Below are 20,044 nucleotides of genomic sequence, written 5' to 3'. Positions count from 1 at the left end.
TACTGGTTATAGAGTGTAGTTGGCATGTAGTTTAAAGATATAAATTGTATGAACTCTGATATATTTTGTAAACATTTTGAATAAGTTAAGTGTTATCAAAGTTTTTAAATTACTCACTATTTTATACGAATAAATGTTTGAAAAGTCAATGTGACACTTCGGACTCGTATCCGGGTCGGATACGGGTTGGGGGTGTTACATTTAATGGTATCAGAGCTAAGGTTTAGCCGATTCTCGGCATAAACCGAAGTCCAAAGTGTCATAAAAGGTGTACATGCCAACATAGATTGAAAAATTTCTGATCTGATAGTGTAAGGAATATGTTGTCTTGCTAATAGAATAAGAATAGTTTAATACAGTAGAAATCCGATCGTGATAATTTCGAAGTAAGTGAAAGGTGATATTCCTGATTGTGATAGCTATTCACCTGTCCTGGCCAGGCAGGATGAAGAGCGAACACCTCAGGAAATGCCTAGTAAGATCAAAAGTTGATTTCAGAAAGCTGAAATCATATCTGAATAATGATAGAAAGTTTTCATTGTTTTGAATCGGAAACACGATATAGAGTAGTTTTGTTATTATGTGGATAAGATAGAATATGGTGAACAAGTGTCACCATAAGAATGTTAAAAAGATCTAATGACATGGTGAGTACGTATAGAAGAACTTAAGGATAAGTGCATCAGTGACAAGTGTATAAGATGTATAAAGTCAGAGCTTATGAGTTTGAAACGAAGTGATAGTATTGCGCATAAACAAGAGTATGTTTATGATAAGGATTTGCAATTAAGATGGAAAGAGTTAGCATTGGCTAACTAGAGTATGTGATAAAAATGTACTGGAATTATAAGATTATAAGATATTGTCAGGATATGATAACCAAATCTGCAATGGATCTGGATATAGTTGCATATTTGGATCATAGTAATGTGGTATAGTAAAGAAAAAGGAAGTAAGAATTTGTATACTTAAGTAAAGCTGAGGATTGATAAGAAGAGTTTGAGAATGTGTATATCGATGATCAGATTATAGGACACAGGAAGTCAGAATGTTGAGTTTGAGCAAAAGAAATTTCAGGATGTATGAGAATAGAGGTGAAATTGATAAGTTGAGTAAGAGAATTTTGAAATAATTTAGATTGGAAATGATGTATATGATTGGTATAATAGGGCTTGTGCCCTAGATTGAACAAAAGTTATTATCTAGCTGTCAGAGTAAAGATGCTAGAGTTATAAGATTGGAGGAAAGATATGATTTGTATATAAGAATATTTTGATAATAAAAGGATAAATGGATAAAGAAATGAAAAGATGGTGTTAAATGAGTAAGTATGATAAAGGGTTATAAGGAAGTGCAAATTATAAGTTTGATTAGAAGTAAGAAAAGTATGTAAGATTATATGAAGATATTATGTGTATCGTAATACAGACAAGGATGAAAGAATGAGTAAAAGTTTGGATTGTGGTGAATTAATTAGAAAATGAGGAAAGAAATGGGTTATCAGAGTAATGATGATGCAATGAAGATTGGTACATAAAGATGAGTATAAGTGATAAGACAAGAGTATGTGAACATGAAAGGAAATATATAATTTATGTATAAGGAATAAGGAATAAAGAAATGAAAGGGATTGATTTAAAAGAATCAGATACGATAAATATGGAAGTACAGAGGACAATTTTGATATAGAAATAAGACAAGTGTGCAAGGTGATGTGAAAATATTGTTTGACTCCTTAAAGTATATGTTTAATCACAATTGGAAAAGATTTAAAGTTGTGTTTTGGTCAAATGATGACGAAATACAAGTTGCTATGGTTATAAGGTAATTAGAGAGTTATGAAGAAATAGATGGATTCATGATATAGAGAGATGAGATGGATGTATTGTCAAAGTGATGAGTGACATTATATGGAATTTTAGAAAGGTCAAAAGAAAAATGCATAGTCGAATGAGAGAAAAGACAACAATGGATTGGTATTACTGGTTATTGTTTATATGATAAGCAACAGAAGAGGAATGTATAAACGAAAAAGATAGTTGGAAAACTAAAGGATTGAAAAGTAAGTTTCTGATGATGACAAGAAAGAATAAGTCAGGGAAGCAACATAAGAACATTAGAATATATGTTCTTATTAAGATGTTCAGTGAAAATTCGAGGGCAAATTTTCTTAAAATGAGGGGAGATTTGTAACATCCGCAATAACGAGTTAGTGACTAAATTGAAAAGTTTCAAAATTTGGTGATCAATTTAGGAAAAATTGAAAAGTTTAGGGATTTAAATTGTAATATTTTGATAGTGGATTAAATGGTAATTATGGAAGAATTGAAAGGGTATTATGGTCTTTTAATGTAAAAGATATTTATTGTTTTATTTAAAGAGAGAAGCTTATGGGTGAGGAAGTGTCTGGAAAGCTTCATTCTTCTTCTTTCTTCTTCCCGTTGGTTTACTTCATAAGGGTGAGTTAATTTCAGCTTCTTAATTTTTGAATTTATAAATTAGTTTTGATTCTTTGGGTAGTAAATAAGCTTAAGGAAAGCTTAAATGGGATTTAAACAATAAGATAAATGAATTAAGAAGGAATTTGTAATATGAGTTTTAAGATGAAATTTTGATATGGTATGGTTGTTGAAGTTTTATGGATGAATTTGACTTGTCATCAATCTAATTAAGAAGTATGAAGTGTTAGAATTGGATTTAGAACACATTGAAAATTTAGTGTGATTCTTGAATGCCATGTAAATGATGGAAATTTGGGTTTAAAGAAGTGATTATGGAATAGAAATGAGTTTAAATATGTGTATAGAAGTTAGGAATATTAAAGGAAGTAAAATATGAAGGTTTAAGCTGAAATGAAGTGAATTTCGAGCTCAAAATATGATTTCTGGGCAAGGGGAATCGGTACCCATTCAAGGGGAACCGATACCCCTTCAAGCGAATAAAATTTCCAGAATGTCATAGGGGAACCGATACCCCCACAGGAGGGAACCGATTCCCCCTAAAGGAAAATTGTAAATATTGGTTTAATAAGTTCGTTTAAGTTGCTAGTATGCAACTACAAGGTGTAGGTATCTAATGATTGCCTCAAAATGTACATTTATGTAGATTCTACGCATAAAGCAATTTCGGAACATTTGGCAAGTAAGATTGATCAAGGGAAAGATAAGAGATTGGAATTGACTAGTGAGGCCAAGGTGAGTGCATACTAGTGATAAGTAGTGTTTAATGGAAATAAGACTTGCGATGAGTCTATTTCCTAGAGTAATATGCATGAAGTCATGGACATGATTATGTGTGGTTATAATTATATGTGATTATCTGTATTACATTGATTGTATGTATGCATGATTAAAGATAATGATAGGCTTTGTATATGCTATATGATTTATGTAAGACTTTATTATGTAATAATGGAAGAACATGGAATAAGTTATATGATATGGTATAAGTGATTATACGAGAAATGTTAGGAGATTCTAAGAGAATAATATGAATTCGAGGGCATAAATAAGGATACATAAGTTATATAGGGAAGATTGATAAATTAAAGGAAACTATGGTTTATGTATTATAGTGAAGAGCTACAAAGTTTTATTAAAGAGTATTGTGGAAGTCATGAGAAATTGAACTAAATAAATAGATGGTTTATGTGAGTGGAAAAGGAAAATGATATAAAATAAATGGAAATTATTTATAAGATAGCATGAGACTAATTGAACATGTAATATAAACTTTATAAATGAGTACTTGGGTAAAATCATTATATGATACAATTATAGAGTATTACTATACAAATCATATTCAAATATGATATATGAGAATATGAGTAATTTTATAGGATATTGATAGGACATATAAGAATATTTAAATGTATGATGATATGAAAAAGGGAATACAAAGAAATAGAGCATCAGGTAGATAATATGATATCAGTTATTATATATCTATATGATATATGCCATCAGGTAATATGAAAGGACTCTGAAAATTGATATAAGCTATGAGAAAGTGTTATAGGTGTTTCTTGTGTTATATGAAGCATATATGATCATATGTGAACAAGATATGATATGTATGTTTATATGAATATCTGAGAAATGAACTAAGCTATATGATATGTTATATGACATGGATCTATGTAACTACGCGAGAAAGTATATAAGCTATGTGACATGTAAATGTGACTCATATGAAAATGTTCTATGAGTAATTGAACTATGTGTTATGTGAAATGATAAGTATAAAAGAAAATGCCCATGTTATGTGTCTTGAGAGCTAAGGGTATAGTTGGCATGCCAAGAGTCGAGGGTTTACCTATGTTCTACGGAACATATGGACAGTTTTACCTATGTCTTTCGAGACATATGGACAGTATACCTATGTTCTAAGGAACATATGGACAGTTTACCTAGGTTCTTCGGGACCTATGGACAGTTACCGAGGATCTTTATGACCTCTGGATAGTTACCGAGGATTTTTATGACCTCTGGATAGGTCCTTCGGGATATTTATATGAGCTGTGATGACAGCATAGTGGTGCACAACCTCAATAGACTCACATATCTACAGTTCTCACAGGTGTACATGGGCTAATCAAGAGATATAAACAAATATATGTTAGTGATATGATAAATGTATTACAAATGATATGATGTTGTGTGTGTATAGTGTTTGATTGAAAAGGTTAAGCATAAAAGTATGTGATTACATGATAAACTGCTAATGATGATTTATGTATATGTATGTATTTATTGTTAATTAATCTGATATAATTTTACATGATATGAGGAAGTCATGTAATTTGGTATAGCATGATAGAACAGGACATGCATATATTGATATATGTTATAAAGTGCATTATAAGTTTTTATGCCTCACTAAGTCTTCGACTTAGCGTGTGATTGTTTCACACGTAGGTTTCGAGAAGAGTAAAGAGTAATGCGGAGCAAGACAGGTCAGTTCTCCTTACCAAATGTCAGATCAGAAAATATATGTACTGGTTATAGAGTGTAGTTGGCATGTAGTCTAAAGATATAAATTGTATGAACTCTGATATATTTTGTAAACGTTTTGAATAAGTTAAGTGTTATCAAAGTTTTTAAATTACTCACTATTTTATACGAATAAATGTTTGAAAAGTCAATGTGACACTTCAGACTCGTATCCGGGTCGGATACGGGTTGGGAGTGTTACAACTTCTCATTATGAACTCTCCACTGGAAATGCTGATTGGTTTATCCTCTCTTTGAAAAGTTTTAAACTTGCAAAAGATTATCATATGTCAGTGATTTGTATTTAAAGTACCCCAAGACAATGACCCGATGGTCCTCAATTTTTGCCGAGATCAATTTCTTTTAACGGTGAAAAATATGGATTGATTCTTTGCTAAAGTCGTAAAATTAAGAAAATGAAATGGTTATAAGCATATTCAAATCGAGCAAGACAAGATTGAAGATAGCATGACGAATTGATCCTTGGTTCGATAACCCTTAAAAACTTGTTTGGGCCTATTTATCCATTTCTTTCATAACTGTGAGCTAGGGGTGTATTCGGTTAAGTTCGGTTCAGTTTTTAATAAAAATTGAATAGAACCGTAATAAGCGTTTTTTTAAATTAAAATCGAAACTGAATGGTATAAAAATTGAAATATGTAAAACCAAATTTTTCGGTTCAATTCGGTAATGCTATTATTAGACATACTTGAAAAAATCATTGGTTGCTTTGATTGTCAATGTAAATTTCACTTTTTACCCGTGATAAGATATTCAAAATATTAAACACATGTAAAATTCATACAAAAACTATAATCCACATGTATATAACTCAATCATCCAAGTCAAATCCATCTATATAATCCAAGTTAAACAAAAAATTACTTGAAATAAAAAACATAATCATATCGTTCGGTTCACACTACAAATTAAATAACCAAATCAAACTCTAATTCAACTATCAAAGTTAAACAAAAAGTTACTTGAAATTATAATCATCCTGATTTCTTAAATTTCATCCACAATTCAACTCTTGAACAAAAAGAATTCTTCTCCAAACGGTAGACATTATGAGTACACCCTACAAACAAATAAAAATAAATTATTGAACTTAAGATAAGAAAAATAAACTATTAGTTAAAAATTAAAATAAGAGCATAAATATTCTTATCAGGGTGCTGCATACTAAAAATTAAAATAAAAACATTAAACTAAGAGCAATAAACTGATTTTGGCATACTGCATTGAATGAGATGGAACTATAAAGTTTATAATCAGGCTGCTGCATTTTATAAACTAAAAATCATGCATTTCTTATAATCGTTGAAGACAATAACACACATTCAATTATAAATTAAAACCTATTAAGCAGTAACATACATTCAATTATAATCCTTGAAAACAGTCTATAGTCAGGTTGTTGAATTTTATAAACAAAAAATCATGCATTTCTTAATTACCTTGTAAGTGTTCCATCTTCGATCAATCATCAATGATCATCATTGTTTCATTTAGCCTTAAATCTTCGAAACCTATTAAAAGTCAAAAAATATTTAGAAGTAAGAATATTTACATAAATGAGAAAATATATTTACAACTGTTTATATAATTATTACTTACCACTCTCAATGTTCTTTATTTCTTCAATTTGTTCCTCCTTTTGGATTGCTACAAGTGATGTTTTCAACCAATATTGTGCACAAATGAGACACTCAACAATTTTTGGAGTTAAAGAACTCCGAAATGAGTCAAGAACATGACCTCCAGTGCTGAAAGCAGATTCTGAAGCCACTATAGATATAGGAATTGCCAAAATATCTCGAGCCATTAAAGAAATTATAGGATAGGTCTTACTTTTGTTCTTCCACCAATCAAACAATAACATTAGGTTTTACTTTGTTCTCCAAATACTTTTCAAGTTTAGATTTTCCTTCACTAAACACACTTTCAGCCCTCTTCCTTTTGTAATTGGTCTTGGAATAAGCAAACAAATCAACCAGCTCATCATTCTCAACCCTAGAGACATTAGATTGAGAAACAACACTTGGTTCCTCTTGGGATATACCACTTAAAAAACTATAATGATCAAACAACTCATTTAAAGTTTGTTTTACAATTTCACTCAACTGCTCAGCTTTCTTAGCATCGTAAACTTCTTCAATCACAAAGATCACATAATTCATCTTATGTCTAGGATCTAAAATCATAGAAATGAATAAGAGTGGATTAAGATTTTTCATATTCCCCCAATACTTTGATATTTTTCCCTCATATTTGTAGTCATAAGTTTTATAATTGAGTTTGGATCATTTAGCTTATCATTAATTCTCATTCCAATGGCAAACACAACATGAAAATAATAATTGCTAGTAACATATGAAGAACCAAACAACTTCAATGTAGAATCAAAAAAGGCTCTTAAAAATGGCAATAAAGCACGAGCATGCTCCCAATCTAAGTCAGTAGGTAGACCCTTCATTTTTGAACTTGAAAGCTCATCTCTATACTTAAAATCCTGCTCTCCCAACCTATCAATAGTTGTTTCAAATTTCAAGGCAGCATATAGCGTTAAAAATGTTGTGTTACATCTAGTTCCAACGTCCAAGCAAACTATACTCTTGCTCTCAATTTTTTATTGCTCAACACACAACTTAAACATTTGCATCCTAGCTGGTGATGACCTAACATATCTAACAGCCGAACGAATTCTAAAAATCGAGTCATCCAAATCTTTCAAACCTTCTCTAACAATTAGATTTAATATATGTGCACAACACCTCATGTGAAGGTAATCACTCCCTAAAATGCTTTGTTTCCAATTGTTTAGCCTTTTTTATATACTTGATCGTAACATCATTGGATCTAGCATTATCTATTCCTTACTCAAGCAAGTGTTTTTCAATGTATTTCCCTATCACATCACCCGAATGAATAGGAATGGGTGTAAAATTTAAGATTTGTATATGTAATTTCCGTTCATCATCAACAAAATGAACAGTGAGAGACAAGTAACTAAGGTTTTTCCAAGAAGTCCATATATCAGTAGTGAGAGAAACCATTTGATTGAAACTCTTAAAATACTTAAAAAGTTTATATTTTTCTTCCAAGTAAATTTCCATGCAATCCTTTGTTATAGTGAACCTAGAGAGAACTTAGAATATAGGTTGCATCATATTGCAAAAATCACGAAATCACTCATGCTCAACAAGTCTAAAAGGCAATTCATCCATGATAATCATCCTAGCATAATATTCTCGACATAGTGTTTGGTCAAAATTCCAAATAACTGAACCTGAACTTTTCTGCCCATCCTCCTCTGATTTAAAACACAAATTATGTTGTTCTTCATCTACCTTGTTAAATGGGTACTTAGGACAACGTTTCATATGATTATGCATGACACTAGTTCCACTTTTAGTTGGACATTTAAGGGTTTTCCCACTATAATTACAGCTACATTATGGAATATCTCCAACTACACAAGGTAATTTTGTAAAATGTTCTCAAACTAGAGAACTTGTGGTACCTAACATGCCTCATGTTTTTTGAAGGCTGCTGAAGATTCGATGGGATGCTTGAAGAAGCTGCAGTTGATAGATAAGTTTTGACAGCATCATTTGAATTATTTGGAGGATCACAAGGAGTCTCAGCATTAGCGTGAAACATAGGAGTAGCACTAGATGATGAAGATTTCATTTTCTGAAGAAAAAAAACAGTTTACAAACTCAGAGAGTCATGACAGAATTAAGATTCAAAGTGTAAATATAAACAAAAAAATAAGTAATATTTTATTCTAACATGAATTTTAAAACTATTTTTAATATTATTTACTGTATGAAATCATAGTCAAGATGCCAATATGAAGGGAAAGTGAGGATGAGAGAGCAATCGGTTGAAGTCTTAAAGTTGGCTGAGTGTTAAAAGCTTGAACTTGAAGCTCTGTCGAAGAAAGGCATAAATGAAAATAGTGGAAAATGGATGAAGCGTGAATTGTAATCTAAAACTAAAGGAAGAAAAGATTTAATTTATATTTAGGGTTTTATCTTGTACTTACTTTAAGAGAAAATAACCTCATTGACCAAAAATGCTTTATAATATACAATTTTAACCTACTTTTTTTGGATTTGCCAAAATGACCAACTAAATCGCAATGCGATCGATAATTCGCAACGCGATCTCTGGTATCGCAAATCAGTTTCCAGATTCGCAACGCGAACTTGGACTATCGCAATGCGAATATGTAAATCGCAATGCGATAGTCGACTATCGCAATGCGAACTTGGACTATCGCAATGCGAACTTGCGAACTTGGACTATCGCAATGCGAATATGTAAATCGCAATGCGATAGTCGACTATCGCAATGCGAATATGTAAATCGCAATGCGATAGTCGAAGTTCGCGTTGCGATAGTCCAAGTTCGCATTGCGATAGTCGACTATCGCATTGCGATTTACATATTTGCATTGCAATAGTCGAAGTTCGCATTGCGATAGTCGAAGTTCGCGTTGCGATTTATTCCAAATTTGTTGCGATAGTCCAAAATCGCAACGACTGGTGGTATTGCATTTGTTTCTTAAGAATTTTCTCTAAAAAGATAGTATTCGCGCGGACGTGTCAAAGACACGTATTACCACGACCACGACCACGGCCCCGACCCCAACCCGAGACGAGACGGACAGCGGCGGCAGCGGCGCGCGAGAGTCCCCCTTGTTCTCTATCACTCAACAAGGAAGTGGGAATACCAAGCCTTAAATACCATTCCCAATAGTGTTTCCAATACTATGTGGGATTGAGCATTACCAACACTTGTTTCCAATACAATGTGATTATTCAGGAAACAATTAACAATCATGCACCTTAAAACAACTGAATCAGCAACCAATTGCATTAGTATTATACGATTAAATATGTCATAATTAAAAGTCAATCTACAATCAATCGTGATTATTGCAATTTTAAGCAAAACTTTCAAAAATAATATCACTATTTAAGGCTCAATCCCACATAGTATTGGGAATAAGTGTTGGTAATGCTCAATCCCACATAGTATTGGAAACACTATTGGGAATTGTATTTAAGGCTTGGCTTTCCCACTTCCTTGTTGAGTGATAGAGAACAAGGGAGACTCTCGCGCGCCGCCGCCGCCGTCCGTCTCGGGTCGGGTCGGGTCGGGGTCGGGGTCGTGGTCGTGGTCGTGGTAATACGTATCTTCGACACGTCCGCGCGAATACTATCTTTTTAGAGAAAATTCTTAAGAAACAAATGCAATACCACTAGTCGTTGCGATTTTGGACTATCGCAATGAATTTGGAATAAATCGCAACGCGAACTTCGACTATCGCATTGCGATTTACATATTCGCATTGCGATAGTCCAAGTTCGCAAGTTCGCATTGCGATAGTCCAAGTTCGTGTTGCGATAGTCCAAGTTCGCATTGCGATTTACATATTCATATTGCGATAGTCCAAGTTCGCATTGCGATAGTCGAAGTTTGCATTGCGATAGTCGAAGTTCGCGTTGCGAATCTGGAAACTGATTTGCGATACCGGAGATCGCGTTGCGAATTATCGATCGCATTGCGATTTAGTTGGTCATTTTGGCAAATCAAAAAAAAGTTGGTTAAAATCGTATATTATAAGGCATTTTTGGTCACTGAGGTTATTTTCTCTTACTTTAATTGGGCTAAATATTAAATAAATGGGCAGGACATTAGTTTGAATTTGTTTATTTGGTTTAATATGGAACAAATAGGTTCTATATGGAAAATCCAAACCGAACCGAATTAAGACAATTGAGTGTTTAAATCAACCCAAAACGAATCGTAAAAGGTAAACTCGAACTGAACCGAACCGTTTTACTCGATTCGTGTCATTTTTTGGTTTTCTCAGTTTCATTGCTCAGCCCTACCGTGAGCCCTAGGATATGTTACGTGTCTGAAAAGTCCCTTCTAATCATACATGGATTTTTAAGTGGAGAGATTATCTTCAGATTTCATTCCACCCCTCAAGGTTAATTTTATTTGCAAAAAAAATAGTTTTCTAAAATCTTTAATGTATGATAGGGAAAAATAACAAAATGAAGGTTAAAGAAATAAAATTTTAGATGATGTCTACACTTTAAGATAGAAAAAGTCTTAATATGCCCTTAGCTTAATTAAGATTAATAATAAAAATTGTTTGATTGCATCATGTTTTAAAATCTAAGACAATGTTCACTTATTAAGGAGTCAATAGTATATCTCCCGTAAGTATGCTCAAAGGGTGACTACCGGTGATTCCCGAAATATGTCGACATTCTTTTCAAGACCGCATCATGATTTCTAAAATATCAAGACAATATATGCCGGTTATTGGGCACAATAGCTTATCTCGCACATTCATGCTAAGGGGTGAATGCTATTAGCTTTAATAAACGAATATACTTTTCAACTTTACATCCATAATGATTTTTAAATTGAATAAAGTTCGAACTCAAATCTTCAATTCTAAATATATGGTAATCAACTAGGTACAAATTTTTGGATACTGCGGGGCGCTAATATTTCCCACATGTAACTGACTTCCGAACTTATTTTCTGATTTTCGTAGAGCTGAAACTTGGTATTTTGATGTCGACTCCTCACATTTCAAAACTTTGTCAAAGAATTACCTCTAAGTCTTACCAATTTTTTCCCACCCCGGGCGAAAAACGATGTCGACAGAAATAACCGAATTTCATTGACCTTTGATGTTATGGTAAGGACCGAAGTAATCATCGGGTTATCTGTACTTATATTAAACTAGCCGATTTCTGTTCCATGAAGCTTTAGCTTATCTTTTCCAGAGTGACAACGCGTGTTAGGTAAGATATTGGTTAATATGGATGTTTTAGTGATCTTATGGCCATTATTGTGAATATAAAAGGAAAATCTAAATATAGGCCATTTAGAAGAGTTCATAAAGTGACAAAATATCTTAGCTAGAAACTAGAGATGATACAAAAGGAGCAACCAGCTGACAAATTCTTAGACGTTTCAGCCACCAAGTACATTTTTCAATACCTGAGCTTTAAATGTCTGTTTATAGTTCTTCTGAATATCTTAGACTAGGTTGGCATTTTGATGATACCCGTATTAGTTCTTATTCACATTCTGCGCTATTGAAATCCAAATATTGTCATCTCAAAGTGACAAAAATTTCTTTCCTGGTCACCAATATGTTTTGTCCACCCACTTGTTCATACCATCTTGTATTTGAATGTCAATTAACTTCAAAACATTATTATGAAGGGAATTAACTTTCGGCTGAATTTCAAGGGGAAAGTGGGTCTACCAGTCACTCTCTCATTGAGACAGAAAAGAAAGCAGAAGAATCTTAGATTGCTCACTTGGCAGCACCTAAGGTGGGAGACACAACTGGTCCACCCTTGCTGACCTTAAAGCCTACAACGATTTTTCAGTCAAAAACACTTCTCCTAATAGGAAAGCTAGTTGGCTTTTCCATTAGCGTTAATTAAAATGTGGAAGTGTTTCATCATGGTCAAACCCCTCATCAAAAGATCCAAAGAAAACTCTAGAGTATCCATTGCTCTGCTTATAGATTTTGCCAAGAATTATTACGGTTTTAAGAAGGAAAAAAAACATCCATTTTAAAATCTGTTGAACCTTAACGATAACCCCTTTTTTAGTGTGTTGGAGGGAGGGGGAGCTCTAGGGTAATATGTGCATTTTGGTGAGTGTATTCTCTGAGCATTCATAAGGAAATGCTACCTATGTTGGTCTTTACACATTGAAGGGTGATATGATGCTCATCAGTGATCTAAGCATGGCAGTAGTAGTCAAGAGATAAAGAAGCAGTTCATCGACAATTTCTAGAATCCACGGAATGGTTGAGTTCCTTTTATTAACTGAGGCCTAAAATAGGCTTTCTTGTTTTGAGCATGTGAAATAAATTCTTCCTGCAAAATTCATAATCTTTTGAATCCTTCTTAAAACACAAAGTGAAATTTTCTAAGATGAAGTTGTCTTCAGTAACAGTAAGAAGTGATAACTTGGATTGAAGAGTTCCAATTTCTATAATACCGATAGTCCATACATATATGATATCAACCTCTAGTTATCTTGTATAACTTTGGGCACAGGTTTCCCTTGTTTGCTTCTTTAGCCATAGTATCTGCGTGGATGCTGATTCTTAATTTTGGAATGCTAAATTACTCTCTTTTTTACTGTTTAGCCATATTACTATTATTATCTAAGATTTTGATCTCTTTCTACAAGGACAATATATTTTGAGGTTGAATCATACACCTTAATCAAAGATTAATTCTGTGAACATCTCAGTGCCAATTTTAGTTCTGCACTTCTTTAACACTCTTTCAGTGCCTTTGTATTGTTTTACTTTTCTATTAGATTCCCTTTTTACGGTTGTTTATGTTTACGTGCAAGATCAATACTCTTAGTGTTTTCTCATGTTTGAATTATGAAAGAAGACATTAGTTTAGCATCTTGCCGTGACTATTTAAAATGTCAAAAGAGCTTACTGAAATTCTCAACATTTAAGTTTCTAGAATCTGTCTGCATCATTGAGTTTCTTGAAAAGAAAAGGCTTTTTCTTTGTTGCACTGAAGTAATTGAATTTATAATGGAGGATGGGATGTTGTGAATTTCAAAATGAAAATTTTCAGTATTTTACAAGTATTTGTATTGAACAATAATGAAAAGATTTTCAGGTCAGGTTTTGTCATCGATGAAAACCGTTGTTAAAGTTCCCGTTTCCCCTAAATGCATTGGCCGGAGCTCTTCACTGTGTGCATTTGGTTTGCCTTACCTGCATATGATATTTAGAAGATAAAAAAAGGTAGTTTTGGTCAGAGATACAATTTCCACTGTCATATTAAGCACTCATGAAAGCTCATTTGTGCTTGGAACAGCAGCATTAAGTTGGCCAAGTTGAAGGACCGAATTTGAGATTTGTACTATGCACCACAATGATGAAAGGATGGAGGTACATATAAAATTGCAGTTTAAATAAATTATTACATAATTTGTAGCAAGGCTGCTTGAGCGCCGGATCATCGTTCGATGCTGGAGGATCCTGACCGAAAATCATCTTGCAGCTCATATCATCAAAATCTGCAGTTAAATATGCATCAGAGCTTCTGTTAACTGTTCCGATGGATTGGCTTCATAAACAGTAATGGTCTCCTGCTTCTCATGAATGATTGGTACGTGGAAAGTGTGAATAATATTAAGCTTTGATGGTTTTAATGACACAATTTCCAGGCAGATTCTGATTTTATATGGAGTTGGCTGTAGAATAATGATTGGATTCATGGGAACAAGAAGAGTTCAGCATATCTTTCATAACCAGTCGATACATGGAATTTAATCATAAGATTTGTTATACCAAATTTACGGCCTAGATAGAATGTAAGAATGAACATCATGGTTTTGTGTATGCATAACGCATTGCATTTTGTGTTATTTTACATGCTAGTATTCTCGGTTGAGGTTGGACGGGACCACTTTCAGCTTTGCACCCTAAGTGCTGAAGCATGCAGGCCCTACATTGAATAATGAGCATGAGCTCCACAATCTAGTGCAAGAACTGTTACTGTTTGAATTAATTTTCTTTTCCTCTTTTTCCTATTCTAACACCAATTTTCCCCGTTTAATTTTTGTAATCATTGATGTTAGCATTGATCTGAATGACTGTATACTTACTTGGAACCATGTTTACCGGCATTCCCAGGGAATCCTTAATAAAGACTTGAGAGGGCATCTTGCAGAGATTGATGCACATTCCAACACAGTTGCTCTGCTCCAGGAACCTACAAAAAGTCCAAGCAAATATTGGAGGATTTCCAGGATTATCTAAGGGTGATGAAATCTTTAACGATGAATTCTATGTTAACGATGATTGTGAGGATGACGACGACGATGATCATCGTGATAGCAATGGACAAAAAGCAGAGTCCACCACACAATCATTGGAACAGGTTATTTACCGTATTAAAGTTTCTTAAGTTGGTGAGGTGGGTCTCCATCTTGGATTAGACTATAGTGCTTAATTATAATGGCGAGCGTTGGTAAAATTACCTGCACTTTTTTACATAGACGACATTCTTTTCTCTCCTTCCCTCGAACTCCGATTCCAGGACCTTGTGGCATTGCATCAATAAGAATGTTAGATTTTCATTCACAGAGTTTACCAGGAGGAAATCATATGCATGTATGAGCCATGACACAAGTTTTACATCTCCGTAAGCCGCACGTGATTTATGCATGTTATTGTTTGCTAAAAAAACATGATATCATTTCTCCTTGTTTTTCTTTCTTTCTTTATTATTGACATTGTCACTTTTTCAGATTTATACAAAGAAATGAGCTACTTCCCACCATTTTCTTACCTCAGAAGGTCCGATGAGCCAGGCGAAAAACACGGTGGTGAAGGCAGCGAAATATTCCCTTGTGAATTGAGATTGAGGCAGCAATGTTCTTATCTGCCATTGGATCACCACCACATCAATGATATCAATATTAATTTAGTAAACCATCGGATCATATTTGCCTAATGTGAACGTAAACCAGCATGCAAACATAACTTTTCTGGGGTTTTTTCTCTCTAAAACGCCATTTTTGTTTTGTATGAGAACTCATGTGAGTTACATGAATTTAATCTCCAGGAATAGTGTAAACCAGCAATGGAAATAAACTTGCCAGGTCTAGAATGAACTTGGGGATGGCACTGTCAAGAGCTTTAACGACAAGCTTCTGTTGTGTTTTAGTATTGTATCTCTTCGACATCATTGCTGTCGTCTCCACCAAGCTCTCGTATCCACTCATCATGCTCTTCAGCCCTGCGTATATACACAATTTTTCAACATTTTCCAAAATCCAATCTCTTCTTCCTATAGAAACAAAATCATGGTAACCATAGAAAACGAACCTGTTGCAGCTTGTAGACTTTGGGATAGATAATTAATAGCCAAAAGATCAAACCAGTTATCATTATGTACACTGCTACCAGCTTTGCTATCTGCAGGCTTTAACTTCTTCAACCTCAACCTCTCCGTAACTAAGTTCTCCGGCGGCATAGCTAGCACCGAACGAACCGGACGACATCGCCGTTCATCTGCTCGCCTCGAGGACATCGCGGTCGGGCTCCGACTTTGTAAAATTAACCTAGCTTCCATTGATGGAAAAGTAAAGTAAAATCTTGATGTGAATGGAGGGGAAGTGCTAGCGGTAAGTATATAAGAACAAAATGTGCATGTGGAGAAAGCTATGAGAACTTTGGTATATATGGACGGTTTTTGGAATCTTGTGCAGTCGTTGGCAATGCTCAAAATAAAAGGCATGTTGGTGTTTAAAGATGCTGTTTTGTTGGTATTGGGAAACAAAGATGCTGAGCTCTTAGCAGTACTCGCAGTACAAGTGGAGATTTGATTTAATTGTATAAGTGGAATATTGAAATTTTCAAGGCTTCGTGATCATCACATCAGAGTGGTAGTTTTTGAAGATACCAAGTGGCCGCTGGGGACAGGGAAGCTAGGCCAAGTAATGCAGCTCCATACTAGAATTGTGTTAAATTAAAGGTCTATTTCTGCTGTCAGTCCCCGTATTCCTTGTACACTTGAAATTAACCCCTCTACTTTTAGTTTCAAGAATGATAAATATGTAATTTAGTACCTGAACTTGGCTACAAGATTCAATTTGGTGGTTATATTTTTTTGTCCAATTAGATATTTGAACTTAACTTATTAATTCAAATTGGTACTAGACTTTTGCTTATTAATACTTTCAAGAAACTCTTTTGATTTAATAATCAAACTTTAATTCATTGCATCGTTCAAGGAATTGTGCTAATTTGATTATATGAAATCATTTAAAAAAATATTCAAGATGTCAATTTAAACTCAAGTGAAAATCATAAGAAAAAAAAACATCAATTTTGTCTCCGATTCTCTAAAACAATACTAAGAATATCATAACCCTAGATTTAAAATTAATGTTAATGTGAGTAATTGAACTTCAATTAACAGAAATCCTCCGACAGCCTAATTAATTGACCTTCAATAACTCAAAATCTTTGCTTTAATGTGATCCAAGTGGCAAATATGGAATATTGGTGAAGAATGCAGGTCGGCTGGATGCGTATACCTCTTCAAGGAGTAAAGACAAGCAGCTTTTCAAGCTGGATAAGCCCAGGCTCAATTTCTTTTTAGGGTAAACTACACATTCAGTACCTCAACTATTATTTTTATTTTGCTGTGGTCACTCAACTATTATATTTTTAAAATCATATCTAACGTTTTATTTTGGTCACCCACTATTAAAAAATCAAAAAAACTATTGACATTTTTAAAAAAATCAATGATAACACATCAACATCGCCATTGATTTTTTAATAATTGTGACTAGAATAAAACCAAAACATAATATTAAATATAATTTTGAAACAAATAATAATTATATCACCAAAACAAAACAAAAGTGATAGCTTGAGTGCTAAATGTGTAGTTTACCCTTCTTTTTAATCGATTAATCTAAATTTATTCATTTGTTTATTTTTATTCCAATCTTTAATATATTTATATTTTATCATAAAATAAAATTTCACTTATTTTCTTAAATATAAAATCATATTATGTAACTAAGCATAAGAGGAAAAGGCTGTCTGTGACAAGAAAAATATTTATAAAAAAAACGATTTCACAATCATGTCAAATGAACATATTGGAACTTCAGAGCCAGATTTCCAAGGAAACCGCAGTTAAAAGTATCCAACAGGCACCATTCCTACTCTAAATAAAGATCATAATCCATAAGTACAAAGGAAAGAACATTGAGAGTTGCTACCATCGTATATACTAACCAGATGTCCTAGACAGATTAAGCAAAGACTACAAATAACACAGAAGACATAGCAGTACTGGAAAGTCAAACCTAGTTGAAATCAGACATTACTATTCTTTGGTGGTCTTGTTGATGAGGGACTTGTGAATGTGAGGGATCACACCACCTCCAGCAATGGTGCCCTTGATAAGGGTGTCAAGCTCTTCATCTCCCCTAATAGCCAGCTGCAGATGCCTTGGGGTGATTCTTTTCACTTTCAGATCCTTGCTCGCGTTTCCGGCCAACTCTAGAACCTCGGCCGTCAGGTATTCGAGGATAGAGGCCAAGTAAACGGCAGCTGTGGCCCCAACTCTCCCGTTTGCAGAAGCCCTGGACTTGAGATGACGATGGATACGACCCACTGGGAACTAATAACAAGAAGCAGTGAAACGCATGAGAGCCTTGGCTAATTGAGAACTAAACCTCAACCAAGAAACATATCACAAATACCAGGTGGAAAGAAAACCCTCTTTTGCTATGGTCTTACCAGGCAAACAACAGAGACTACAATTATAAAAAGATTTAACTAAGTACATGGAATCATAATAAATATCTTTAACTCATAGTACAGAAACAGTGTGATCTGGTTAAAGATTAAAAACTACATCATGGGTATAGATACTTCGCTGACTGAGTTGCATCAATTTTTTTATAGATGAACGTGCTTTCATTACCCAAAAGAAGCAGGAATCTGATGTTGCTTACAATGTATAAAATGAACCAACTACCTATACATTATACAGCTACGTCCCAGATTTTGCAAAGCTGTGAATTAAATCCATAAATCCTGTTTATCTTCCTGAAATGCAAAAATAATAATAATAATAACTCTCAAGAGAAAAGTAAAATGAAACACAGTGGACAAAAAGAACTAGGCTTTTTTTTTCCCATAAGGCTAAAACAAGAGCTAAAATCATTGAAAACGCGTATGCCAAAATTGTTCTTTGTTTTAGCATTCATAACCACATAACAACTATTTTGAAGAATCACGGTGTCTTGACATAAAAAAGATGGCCAACTTGCGTATGTCTCAACCATCAACCACGAGTACTTCAAACTTTAATCGTTCTTTTTCTAATCTTATTTAGAATAAAAAATATAAAGATCTACAATTATCAAACCGACAAAAACAAACACAGAATCCACCTTCTAGATTTACTTCTTTCTTTTTATAATTCACGGAGCAATGCATCCAAAGATAACAAACATGTATAACTGAAAACAAAGTAAATGTGTAGTAAATTCTGAGAAACACCTGAATTCCGGCACGAGATGAACGAGAAACCGGGCGCTTCTTATCCTTATCTTTGTCCTTGTCCTTGTTAGCTGCGACTGTTTTCGCCGCCAAAAGCCCCTTTCCACCTTTTCCTGCCATCTTCGTTCACCATAAAATAAATAATAAAAAAACCAAAAAAACAAGTGAAAATAATACCAACGCAGCATTACTATAACCCAGATCTGTTAAACACTAACCAGATCCAGGGACCAGTCGGAGAAGTTCTCAGATGCTATATAAATTTGAATCGATAAAATATATATCTATAATGTAGTAAAGGAAAATAAAAGGTAGTGACAAGAGAGACCTGAGAGAATTTTAGAGTGATTGAAAGCCTGAAAGTGAAGAAAACAGTGGAAATATGAGGCAATGTGGTTGGATTTCTGGGTTTATAATTACCTTGAGATTTGGTTGTCATTTTAAATGCCGGAAATTGAAATGGCGGTTAATTTTAGGTGGGAAAATTCTTCGATTTCGACATTTCAAAAAATTTCAACTTTAATTACCAATTACCCTTTCCTTTTTCCCAAAATTCCCTGCCACCCTAACTCGTCGCTTGGACCAAACACGTGACTTAGACCACTCAATAGGGTGGCTCGGAATAGTTTATAGACTAGGCCGATTGGAGTTTGATTTACCCTTTTTTGTTATTCCTGTTTGAAATTGAATCATCTTCTTTTTGTTAATTTTAGTCTCATATTTATGAATCAAGTCAGATTTATAAATAATTTAAATATATTTTCTGTTTTTTAATTTAATCTAAAATTTAGATTTTATCAAAATTCATATATATCTATAAATGATTAAATCAAAATTATTTTTAGTTTATCTATATTTTTTATTTTTTAAATATTTTATGTTATTATATAAATTTCTTAAATTTATTTTATTTACTTTTCAC

General features: G+C 33.6%; 2 protein-coding genes across 3 annotated transcripts; both read right to left on the bottom strand.

Moving 5' to 3' along the window:
* Positions 1-13,653: 13,653 nt before the first annotated feature.
* On the bottom strand, positions 13,654-16,244 carry LOC120163154 (beta-carotene isomerase D27, chloroplastic-like). Its single transcript, XM_039173153.1, has 7 exons — positions 15,919-16,244; positions 15,690-15,829; positions 15,380-15,472; positions 15,069-15,130; positions 14,694-14,800; positions 14,010-14,102; positions 13,654-13,797 (listed from the first exon to the last, which is right to left on the bottom strand). The coding sequence occupies exons 1-7, from the start codon at positions 16,163-16,165 to the stop codon at positions 13,748-13,750; spliced, it is 792 nt and encodes a 263-aa protein (XP_039029084.1). The 5' UTR covers positions 16,166-16,244; the 3' UTR covers positions 13,654-13,747.
* A 1,492-nt stretch (positions 16,245-17,736) lies between these two features.
* Positions 17,737-19,578, bottom strand: LOC120163138 (histone H2A variant 1-like). Of its 2 annotated transcripts, none has more exons than XM_039173139.1 (3): positions 19,451-19,578; positions 19,123-19,242; positions 17,737-18,235 (listed from the first exon to the last, which is right to left on the bottom strand). In XM_039173139.1, exons 1-3 carry the CDS (start codon positions 19,559-19,561, stop codon positions 17,939-17,941), a joined length of 528 nt encoding a protein of 175 aa, XP_039029070.1. In that variant the 5' UTR covers positions 19,562-19,578; the 3' UTR covers positions 17,737-17,938. The 2 variants fall into 2 exon arrangements, with proteins under 2 accessions (XP_039029070.1, XP_039029074.1); XM_039173143.1 differs by having other exon boundaries at positions 17,744-18,235; positions 19,123-19,260; positions 19,453-19,523.
* Positions 19,579-20,044: the final 466 nt, after the last annotated feature.

Source organism: Hibiscus syriacus, unplaced genomic scaffold, assembly GCF_006381635.1.
Source record: "Hibiscus syriacus cultivar Baekdansim isolate YM2019G1 unplaced genomic scaffold, ASM638163v2 tig00002919_pilon, whole genome shotgun sequence".
In the NCBI taxonomy this organism is placed as follows: Eukaryota; Viridiplantae; Streptophyta; class Magnoliopsida; order Malvales; family Malvaceae; genus Hibiscus; species Hibiscus syriacus.
Note: the sequence above shows the minus strand (reverse complement) of the source record. Positions and strands in the feature narration are given on the sequence as shown.

Bases quoted from the DNA above. Each gene is read 5' to 3' on its own strand.
- LOC120163138 (XM_039173139.1), bottom strand. From the start codon at position 19,561: ATGACAACCAAATCTCAAGGTAATTATAAACCCAGAAATCCAACCACA. The intron at 19,243-19,450 runs GTCTCTCTTGTC...TGGTGAACGAAG, and splicing joins TCACTCTAAAATTCTCTCAG to ATGGCAGGAAAAGGTGGAAA. The intron at 18,236-19,122 runs GTGTTTCTCAGA...TCTTGTTATTAG, and splicing joins CATCTCGTGCCGGAATTCAG to TTCCCAGTGGGTCGTATCCA.
- LOC120163154 (XM_039173153.1), bottom strand. From the start codon at position 16,165: ATGGAAGCTAGGTTAATTTTACAAAGTCGGAGCCCGACCGCGATGTCC. The intron at 14,801-15,068 runs GTAATTTTACCA...GACTTTTTGTAG, and splicing joins GTCTATGTAAAAAAGTGCAG to GTTCCTGGAGCAGAGCAACT. The intron at 14,103-14,693 runs GTAAGTATACAG...ATTTAACTGCAG, and splicing joins GCCGGTAAACATGGTTCCAA to ATTTTGATGATATGAGCTGC.